Genomic DNA, 12,092 nt, shown 5'->3' with positions numbered 1-12,092 from the left:
GGTTCCCAAGCACCCAAAGAAACATAAAACCCACTACACACAACGCCTACCGAAAGGATGTCCCATTAATAAAACCGATGGCGTAGATATTTATTCAGAAGTACACCACCCAGAAATTCAAGAATAAAATAGATCTATGCCCTAAGTTTAAATGATTGACATTTAATACATGATGCTGATTATCGGACCCATACTCTCTACAATTTTGGTTGAATCCTTTGAAAATCATACTCGCGCACTTCCAATCAATTACATGTAACAAATTACTGACTTAATTTTAATTCAAGTTGAAGACTGAAATTAATATACAATTTGCTCAAATTTACACATTAATCATGGAAGATATTGAGCTACTGCGTATTACACTCCCTACGAGAAAATAATAATAATAATAATAATAATAATAATAATAATAATAATAATAATAATAATTTCCCGAGAGTAATAATAATTTTACAGATATGTATGAACTCACACAATCTTATTAATCGACCAACGTGAAGTTCCAATTCCACTAGTTAACAAACAATTAACCTTCGTAGAAATCTGACAAAATGATCGCGATGCAATATAAAATAATTCTATTTACACTCGGCAAGTTAGGCGATGATTCTAACATTGGTGAGGACCAAAGCCCCACGAACATTCATCACCATTCACGCCTTCATGCTCATTCAGAGGAGAATTGCCATTCAAATCCCATTAATTTGGCTGACATTAACATGTAATGATTTTAATCTTACTTCCCTTTCAGCTCATTTCATAAAACAGTTCAGTTATCAGTAACATGAACAGTGGATAAAAAGGAAAACAATAGTAGCTACGAACACTAGAGAATCAACCACGCTCTGCTACCAGGAATACTCTCCCGTACTTTCAAAATATCTACTAATGACAGTTTTGATAAAAGCGGGACGCAATTATAAACATGAAACAATAAAATTAATGATGCGGAAACGAACTTTCCTGAACAAGGGACATCATGGATTAGAACAGAATAATAAGGCAACCAAATAATACCCAGAAGTCAGGCGGATCAGAGCTACCAAATAAAGAAAAGACTAGCATAAAATGTGGACTAGAACTGAACTAAAACTGGGGTAAATAAGATGGGTTCGTTCAGAGGAAGTCAGCAATTTAATAAAATAAAAATGTAATAATAAATACAATAGAATTAACACCCTTTGGTTTCTTTGAAATGAGATTGTAAAATCAAATAATTCATATTTAAAAACCTTGAAAATTATTGGTCTAGACCATAGGAATGAAAATGTAATATATAACTTAGAATTATTTTGACAATTAAATAATAGTCCTTCTAAGGTCTTTCAAGTAGTAATATAATTATAAAGACCGGAATAGATTCATTCAATAATATTACACGAACAACGTGTTTCTGAAATAAGTACAATAAATACACAATTCAGACAAGTTAATATGAACAGCACATCCACAAGGTATTTAGAAATTACTATATGAAACCCATGAAGTATATCGTATATAGCCAGAAAAGCTAGAAAAGATGCGCAATACATTTAAATAGAATCACGTTTCATGTTGGCATTAGCAGGCATGGTAATGCCTTCACCATGTCGTTACGTTCTACAGATAGTAACGAAATCTTCGGAAGATAAATGCATATGCCTTGTTTCACGATGAAATCCACATCACAGCCATAGTTCTAGTAACCGAAGGTGACACTTACTTAATGGAGGTACTCCAGCCGGAATATGTTCGAGCTGCTTTAAACGGTCGTCATAATTACGAAGATATTAGTTCAAAACCAGGTTACTTCCTGAAATAAAATGTAAAAGGAGGATGTTAATCATTGAAAGTCAGATCCCTTTTATCTAACCGGGGTCTTTGAAAACACACACCAACATCTTCATTTTCCAAAAGGGATCGAAGGTCAGAATAAGCCTCTGAAGCATTCTGCTTTCCAGATAAAGAACGAATAAATTGAATAGTGACTGATTGTCTTTGTATTCCAACACACGGCACGTGACCCAATTGAATGAATGAATGAATGAATGAAGGAAGGAAGGAAGGAAGGAAGGAAGGAAGGAAGGAAGGAAGGAAGGAAGGAAGGAAGGAAGGAATACACTTCTCTCCCAGCCACGGATGACCATCAACTGGGGAGAGCGTATTCGTTTATGGTAATTTAAAACATTACATGGAGTTAGATTTGAACGTACTACAAACAAAAAATCCAGATATTCCAATTCATTAAATGTTACAATAATGAAATGACGTATGGCTTTTAGTGCCGGGATATCCCAGGACGGGTTCGGCTTGCCAGGTGCAGGTCTTTCTATTTGACACCCGTAGGCGACCTTCGCGTCGTGATGAGGATGAAATGATAATGAAGACAACACATACACCCAGCCCGCGTGCCATTGGAATTAACCAATTAAGGTTAAAATCCCAGACCCGGCCGGGAATCGAACCCGGGACCCTCTGAATCGAAGGCCAGTACGCTGACCGTTCAGCCAACGAGTCGGACGTTACAATAATGTTAGTATATGATGCATACCAGTAAATATTATACTACATATGTATGGACGAAGACAATGTACAGAATACCCCCCCAGTCACCGATGACCACCAGCCCATTGAGAGAACATCCGTCCATCGCATCATCGCAATTATAGGCAACAGTATTGTTAATTTTCGAACATACGAAACTCATTTTACCACATATGAGCAAACAGAAACCACGAATATCAAATATATTTTACTACATATGACCGATGAAAACAACGAACAGACATCCCCCCAGTCACAGATGGCCACCAACATGGGGGAAATACCGTCCTACTATCGTAATCAGCGCTATCACATTCCACTGGTAGTGTTGGTTTTTGAAATGTAACACACTTACTCCAGCCAACAAACTGTCTTAATACATAATTAAATTATAGTATACTACTACATAGTTACTTAGGTATATCTTTGAAAGTATACAACCTTATCCTCCTGAGATATTTCCTGATTTTAACAAAGTTATATACAGTACAGGATACCTTTTCCTTAACTACATAAACTTTTCTCTGATTTCATTACATTTCTTTTCCCAAATACCTCTCATAATGTTAAATAATTTTGCTGTTTTGCCAGGTTTCCTCTATTCTCTGTTTAATATTTTACCAAGTATGGTAAAGATCCTGTTCATTTAGAATTTTATCCAACTCTTTCCCATCTATATATTTCTCTCTAATATTTATCAATACTCTACAGTCCTTAATCAGATGTGCCAGTTCCATATGATGGGTTCACAACCAAAGTGAAAGAAGTCCGTTTGGAATAGTTCAGAGAAACTGAGTCGTAAAATTCCTGGAAGATAATTAATTTCGGGAAATTTAAATTTACTTAAGAAAATGTTTAGTAGCTACAGTATTTTCTGATGATGAGCTTGACGGTATTTTCTAACTTTAATTTTGGCATGCATATGAAATGACATGTTATTTACGCCGGTAACATTCGTTTTGTAAAACAAAAATTAGAGTTGGTTCTCTCTTGTTGTGAATTTTAATGTATTGGGCGAAACAAACATTACAATCTGAGCAGTTTTTTGACATTTTCAACTTAATTTGCATCACAGTTAGACACATTCTATTTGTGCTTGTAACGTAATACAAACTAGATATATTTTGACGTTTATCCACATAAAGAAATATAACTCAATCAGTGTACACAAGTTCATCATTTTGATCGTCTTCGTTGTTTACAGCATCAGTTACGCTTTCAGTAATCTCATCTGGGCGATTATTGAAGAAATGCTGGTGAACTGGAAGTATATAGGGCAAGAGGTCCATTATGTCCTTCTTAGCTGCAGATATTCTTCACTGAATTCCAAATAGGGGCTCTTGAATGACAGGTGGTAATGATACTAATGATCGTTCTGCAGCTTTGCTGTGCGCAACAATTACCTCTAAGAAAGTCATACCGAGCTCGATAGCTGCAGTCGCGTAAGTGCGGCCAGTGTCCAGTATTCGGGAGATAGTAGGTTCGAACCCCACTGTCGGCAGCCCTGAAAATGGTTTTCCGTGGTTTCCCATTTTCACACCAGGCAAATGCAGGGGCTGTACATTAATTAAGGCCACGGCCGGTTACTTCCCACTCCAAGCCCTTCCCTCTCCCATCGTCGCCATAAGACCTGTCTGTGTCGGTGGACGTAGAACAACTAGCAAGAAAGTCATACCTTCATTCAGAGTTCCCTTTAAATATATTTTCAAAGGGGATACTCTCATCACTCTTAACCAACTTATTTTTAGCCAATTGAATTCTTGTCTATCAGCAGTCCTTTTTCTCTCTGTGACTTTCCTCCAAATCCTTATTGGATAATAATTCCTCTGTCTTCTTGATCACTTTAAAATGAGGACTTTTTCGCTTTGATGATTTGATAATTTGCACCCAGTCTTTTGGGGCGTAGATGAGTGCCATTTTATGAATTAGGAAGATACTCTTCACCGATAGGCGTGTTATTGACCAAATAAAACACATACACTCACAAACAAACAAAGATGGTCCCTATATTAATGGACTTGGTTCACTTTGGCAGTGACAAATTCTTAGTAACCTTCACCTTGCACAGAAATTTCCGACCTCTGTGAAGTAGTAAATGAGTCGTGGACTTAGTTTACAATGGCAGTGAATGAATCGAAGTGTTGTTAGCCCCAGATTGCATTAATCTCCAAACTGACCATTGCTGGACATGATACACTTACATAAAATACATTTATTTTCGTCATTTTTTCTATTTAAGCTTTATTTTTGTAAAATCCCATCAAACAAGAAATTATTCCTCTCACGTCCCTTTTTGTTAACATTTGCGTCATTATAGTCATATTTTCACTTATTTTGTGAACTTTGATTAGTGTTCTCTTGCTGTTGCATTGTGTCATTATTTGTCTTTCTATGTCTTTCACTATTTGGACGACCTTGTTATACAATCTCCCGTCATACCTTGATGCATTACTTTCCTAGTAAGATCCCATTCCTATGCATGCTAGAAGCTTTCCACCCAGTAGCCTTCGTTAGATTTTTCATTTGGTGCTGATATGTTATGCTTAAAACTGTTACACATCCCCCACGTTTTTAATCTCAACCAATACTAGATTATTATTTTCGCAATATAACCTCAAGGCTATGAAATATTATAAAGTCCAACTTTAGCTACAGGACAATAACTCACGAGTGACAATCATAAATGACGAACTACTCCTCGTGGCTCACTCTACACAAAATATTCCCGGTGAATGACTCCAGACGAATGACACTTTCCCTGATCGCTCTTGTATTTTATTATCATTCGTTCTTCCTTCATTATGCTTGTACGGGGCCCAATTCGTACTTCAACCAATCACCTCGAAATATTTGGATGACGCTAATTTTCTACTGGGATTCACACACGCGTCTATTTCAACTTAATTACATTTTTTACAGTCGATGTTGGCACCGATCATCTTACTTGACGCGACTCGTAGCCTCACACCAAGCTTTCGAAAAATGACAACCGTTGTTCTTGGCCATTGTTTCACTGGTTTTTTTTGGTTCCGAAATACTACTCTGCCAAGGTGGTTTAAGCATCGGACAACGGACATCATACCTTTCTCTTTCCCAAATGCAAAGCCTTGTTGCTCCTTCTTGCCAGACAACTGGCGCCATGCGTTTCCGCTCGTGTTTGAACATGTCCCACAGAGAGGAATGAAATTATAAACACTCTTAAATAAATGTATTCCTGATATTTTCATTAATTGCATATATTCATTTAAATGAGTACTGAATAAGTGCATTCACAGGCAGTTTTAATGTTACGTTTACAACCCTAAGGAGGTAAACATTTTCTTTAAAACATTCCTCGCAGGAAGTTAGAAGACGGCAGACGTCGAGGAATAGAGGTGCGCCACATGTTGTTTGTCACAATATTTCAATAACGAACCTCCACTGTGTCAGACCATGTAAGATTTTGGCCTGGAAGTCGCAAAAGGGACGACCACTTTGGCAGATCAATATCATTCATGTAGTTCACCAGTAGTTATCATCAGTCTTCACGTCTCCATTCTAGAGTTCAAACCCTGACAGTAACTTAGCTGATATGTAGATCAGTCTAAGAAAACTACACCAGGTGGCCTTCCAGCCCCGTACTTTCAAAGGAAATCCGTTCGTCAAAATACGTGACAGCAACTGTGGCGCTGCTGTATGAAATGCCAGCCAACTACTCTGTGTTCGAAAACGAGGGGGCGCTGAGGAACATGCTTTGAGCGGCCGTCTGGTTGTTATGTCTTCGTATTCTGAGGTAACCTGCCTGCGGGCAGTAATACGCCTGTGAAAATCAGTTTTTAGACTCCCATTCATCACTTGGGTATGCGGGACACTTGCAAGTAGAAAGTGCAGCGCTGGTGGCACACCTGGTATACCCCTTGGATTTTATGTTGGTTAAGGAGAGTTCTATCAATGTGAATAATTTTGGTTGGAACCCAAAATTTCTCAATATTTTGAATTTTGAAGCTTTATGGATATGCCTTCTTAAAGGATATTATTGTTATTCAATTTCTGAATGTGCGCTGAAAATCGAGTTAATTGTCCTTATTTTGTGTGCATTTTATGTTCAGGTAGTTTGACTGCTGACACGAGGTTGCTGGCTGTCAACGCAATCTACTTCAGAGGAGGTTGGCTCAAACCCTTCAACGAATCTGACACCTACTTGGAACCATTTTACACCTCTCCATACACGAGTGTCAACGTTTCTATGATGCACCAGACAGAGTATTTCTATCACGGGCAAATCCCGGAGTTGGGGGCGCAAGCTCTCAAGCTCTACTACCGCGTTTCAATGGAAGATTTGTCGTACGAGGTGAGAAATCCTCTAAATCTGATTAATATGCTTCTTCGTTGAAACGTTCAAGATTTATAGCTTTGTAAAAAATGGTCTCTGTAGTGCTGAAGGCACCATTATAAGATTTCTGAGGTGATTAGATTGAAGTTTTATAACAATGGGTTGAATTTGTACTGAAACCCACCTAATATGTCTTCTTATTCTCAGAAAAATTCAGTCTAATGACTATCCAATTGGGTCGATCCTGTGCGGTATGTTTTGCGTCTGCATAGCTCCTGCGTCCTGATTTCAAAAGAAATATCATGAATGTCTTTCTTGGTCTTCCACAAGGGCGTTTTCCTGCTATTTTACCTTCCAAAATGTCCATCAATACATCCCTACATCGAAGCCTATATCCCATCCACGAAAGTTGTTTCTTCCTAATTTGTTTCAACAGCTTATCCTTTGCAGCCAACGCCAACACCATATCTCAAAGGCTTATAGCCTCTTAATATTACTCTTTGATTAACGTCCAGGACTCACAAGGGACCATCAATCAATGTTAAGAAAACTTGAAAGCGATTTATACACCATCCGAAATATGTAAAACCCTCGAATATCATATCCTGTCGTACGAGTTACAGGGCAGTAAAGATGTGAGGGTGGGGGTCGTCAATGTCCAATCGGAGTGAAGTTATTTTGAACTGCTGGCGCGATGTAAGGGGAAGTGGAAGAGAGGGAGAGAGAGAATTGAATTGAATTGAATTTATTGATAATGATGATATACATGCCACTGAGGCTGAAAAGCCCCTTTATGTAGCGTCTACTTATAACACAATACAAGTTTATAAATATACTAACTACATTTTATAATATTAAAATATTAAATTAAACATTAAACTTAAAAATTAAAATACAGATACCAATTCCAATAAAATTAAAACATAAATCATATAAGAAGTAATACAGTATATCATTCGATTTTTAAATATTTTAGGCTACAAGAATCTCAGGAATATAAAAAACAGAAACAATTTTCTTAGAAATATACACATTTCTTATTATTAGACACAAGAATGCCTGATCTCAGCCCCTTGCGTACTCCTCCAGGAAGATAGATGTTAAGGACTGCTTTAGTTAGGTGCAGTTCCTGTCATTTGCGAAACAGTGAAGATTAAAGACGTTGAAGATACGGGATGCAGTGCAAACAAAAGATTTGTTAAATTTAGTGGTACGATGAAGGGGAATCTGACGGGTAGTTTCTGTAAACCTATTATCTCTGTTATGTACTGACTCCATAGATTGAAATGCATTATAAAGGTAGGGTGGGGTCTTCAGTTTGAGAATTTTGTTCGTAGCAACGGCTACTGAGATTTCCCGTCGTTCATGGAGTTTCAACCATTGTAGCTGTATGTAATAGGGTGTTATGTGTTCATCACGCCTGGCATTTGTCACGTAACGAACACATACGTTTTGTACCCTCTGTAGTTGTATGTTCAAAGTTTCAGATAAGTCATTGTATACGACTGATCCATAGTCAATTATGGGGAATATAAGACTTTGAACAAGTAGTTTCCGCATAAAAGGTGGTGTACATGACACGTTACGTTTCAAAATATGCATGGATGACACAGCTTTTCTGATCACATTTGACGTATGATCAGACCAGGATAGGGTTCTGTCGAAAATGAGTCCTAGATTGTTAACGGTGTCACTATAATGGATATCTGAATCTAGAATTTTTATTGCTGGGAGGGATTTGAGGTCAACAGTTTTCAGGAGTTTTGAGTAACCTATGCAAATAAGCTGGGTCTCAGCCACATTTAATTGGAGGTTATGATTTGCGCTCCATTCGATCAATCGAGAGATATCATGGTTGAAATGCATTATACAAGAAGGTGCGTTAGTGGGACTGAAGTGGAAGTAAGCTTGTAAGTCATCAGCATACATGTGAAAAGTACTACTTTTAAAGACTTCAGAAATGTCATTAATATAAATAGAAAAACATAAAGGACCGAGGACTGATCCTTGTGGTACGCCACAGTTTACTGATTCCCAGATAGAGGATCGTCCGTCAACAAACGTAACTCTTTGTGATCTACTTGATAGATATGATTCAAACCAAGACAGAGCACTCTGCGAGAAACCAATTGACTTCAACTTTGCAAGAATCAACCCATGATTAACAGAGTCAAATGCCTTATAGAAATCAAAGAGACATAAGAGAGAGAGAGGGAGAGAGAGAGAGAGAGAGAGAGAGGGAGAGGGTGGATGGAGAGACAGCACTGTGAGTACAATGGACCGTGTGAACGTTGTACGCCTCCTAAACTACGTATTCGTTTCTTTTAAATCGTAACACAGTGATCACAAAACTTGGAATCAATTTTTGCATATTTTAAAGACACAATTAAACACAGTACTAACCTGTGGTTGTGTTGTTATCGCATGAGGCGTAAACATATTCAAGGTAACCGTTTAAACACTGTATGCATGAGTATGTACTGATTAAACAATTGCATACTCAACAATAATGTGGCAATAGTGTTTAATCCCCTTCAAGATATTCAGTCTCCTGTGATTTATAATGGAAATTAAGAAAAAAAATTATTCGAAACACAATAGCTTCATGCACCAGCTACATTTGTGTAAAGACAGCTGATCACAATTATTATTGTCCTCCATAAGGAATTCGCAATTACCTGTTCCTTTTCTAATACAATAGTCTGTGCTATTTTCAAAAGTTTCATTCGTGCTAATTAGGCCTGGTAAATTCCACCCATGTCTATATGAAAAACTGAAGTGCGGTGAACATTCTTGATTGTAGATCAATGACATTGGTTTTATAATATTGTTACGCTGTTGAAAATTCACATCGATAGTATTTAACACAACGAAATCACAGATAAGTCGGTCCATTGTTTTGAAGATTCGGAAAGAAAATGCCTGTCTAACAGTGGTAATTCAGAAGTTGTTTTGGCTGGAATGATTTGCACTTTGAACTTTTCAGTGTAATAGTTATTTAATGAAAGTAATTGGAATTAATTTTTGCATCTTTTAAAGACACAGTTAAATACAGTACTAACCTGCGGTTGTGTTGTTATAGCATGAGAGATAAAAATATTCGAGGTAAACATTTAAAGGCTGTCTGTATGAATATGTACTGATTAAAACAATTACATACTAACCAATAATGTGATTATCTTCTTTTCTTAATTTGCTTACGCTCCAGGGTTGGTTTTTCCCTCGGACTCAGCAAGGAATCCCCCCTCTAGCACCTCAAGGGCTGTGTCTTGGAGCTTCAGACTCTGGGTCGGGATACAACTGGGGAGTATGCCCAGTACAGCGCCCAGGTGGCCTCACCTGCTATGCTGAACAGGGGCCTTAGTGGGGGATGGGAAAATTGGAAGGGACAGACAAGGAAGCGGGAAGAAAGCGGCCGTGGCCTTAAGTTCCATCCCAGCATTTGCCTGGAGGAGAAGTGGGAAACCACGGGAAACCACTTCTAGGATGGCTAAGGTGGGAATCGAACCCACCTCTACTCAGTTGACTTTCCGAGGCTGAGTGGACATCGTTCCAGCCCTCGTACCACTTTTCAAATTTCGTGTCAGAGCCGGGAATCGAAACCGGGCCACAGGGGGTGACAGCTAATCACACTAACCGCTGTACCACAGAGGTGGACAATGTAATTACCTTTAAATTAAATTAATTAATTAAATAGCATTAAATTATTATCTATGTGAGCCGCCCAGGAATCCAACAGTAAACAGTTCGATGGACCAGTGTGAGGTAAAAATGTCAACACCAGAAATATACGGAAAAGGTCTTTTTTAATTTTTCCAGATTTTGACCACTGCACAATTAAATTAGGAGCTTTAAACATACACTTCTGGACAGCTTGACTTGGGGGTTTTGATTCCTGCAGTACGATAAACAGACAGGGAAGGAGACGTCCCATGCATGATACAATTAGCATAATTGTGAATAAATGTGTTTGTGTTGTTTGTGATTGTGTAAGACCACACACTATCTTCTTACCACGGCGATCAAGTGTTCTCCCGTAATGAGATTCTTTATTGATACCAGACTGATCTACATTATAGATGTTGTCAGCACCATACTGCTCTATAAGCAACATTGTCTCCTCTCCAGGAATGCAGTATGGTGTTAGTAGTTACATCATCTTCCTCTTCTCTTTTTCCGTGTGACAAACTGCCTAATTTTTCGTGAGCCTGTGTGAAAATGCTGCTTGAAATTCCATAACCATGTTGCACTTGCTGACAAAGGTAAATCAAGTGATTTAGCTTCTTCACGGGTCCATTTTTGTATGTTCATATCGTGCACTATCAAGTTGTTTGCACGAGCTTCCATAAATTTAGTAAACACAAACTTGTACAACTGCTTATATTTATCTTTGACTGTTAAAATAGAAGATGACTTGCCAATAGAATCCGCTTTTGCAATATCTTCCTTAAAACGGTACAACTGCGTTTCGTGCTTCAATCGAGGATATCTGTTTTTCATAAAGTTCAATGATAAGTGAGGACATGTTTACTTTGGCTTTCGCTTCTTTGAACTCAACTATGTGTTTACACTTTCTTTTTCTTCCAATGATATTTTTCCGGTCTCTGTGGACCTTCTGATGTTGATTCCTGTTTTGATGAAGGTGAAGTAGATTCTTCTGATGAGGATTCGTATTCGTCGGGTACAAACACTGTTTCAGATACTGGTTCGTGTTCATCAATATCTAAAGTCTGCGTGAATTTTATTTCTGCATCAGACTGTAATGTGTCTAATAAATACTGAAACTTTGTCTCATCTTCTTTGGTTAAAATGGAGAACTGGAAATTATTTTCTTTAAAGTCATTATATAACGCATTTGATAAGAGGGTTCATTTTTATAGGTAGAAGCTTATTTCGGAAGGACAAGTACACGATGCCTCACTGCACTCACAGTGCTGTCTCCTTCTCTAACCCACCCCCTCCATCTCTCTCTCTCTCTCTCGCACGCTTCTCCTTACATCGCGCCAGCAGTTCAAAATAACTTCACTCCAATTGGACACTGACGACCCCCACCCGCACATTATTACCGCTCTGTAACTCGTATATACATGCACGATAGGATGTAATATTCGAGGTTTTTACATATTTCAGTGTGCTCTTTCGGATGGTGTATAAATCGGGTTCAAGTTTCCTTAACATTGATTGATGATCCCTTATCAGCACAATGCAGCACAACAGACCAAACATAAAATTTCATTATTCTTTGACGTAAGAT

General features: G+C 38.0%; 1 protein-coding gene across 1 annotated transcript in view; it reads left to right on the top strand.

Moving 5' to 3' along the window:
* LOC136875754 (ipis-1) overlaps window positions 1-12,092 on the top strand; it is a 96,902-nt gene that overhangs the window by 42,418 nt on the left and 42,392 nt on the right. Inside the window, exon 5 of the mRNA XM_068228289.1 lies at window positions 6,615-6,856. Coding sequence (XP_068084390.1) covers window positions 6,615-6,856 — 242 coding nt within the window. The remainder of the gene's footprint in view (window positions 1-6,614; window positions 6,857-12,092) is intronic.

This window comes from Anabrus simplex, chromosome 6 (assembly GCF_040414725.1).
Source record: "Anabrus simplex isolate iqAnaSimp1 chromosome 6, ASM4041472v1, whole genome shotgun sequence".
NCBI lineage: Eukaryota > Metazoa > Arthropoda > Insecta > Orthoptera > Tettigoniidae > Anabrus > Anabrus simplex.
The sequence above is the reverse complement of the archived record's forward strand: the minus strand, read 5'-3'. Positions and strand labels throughout refer to the sequence as shown.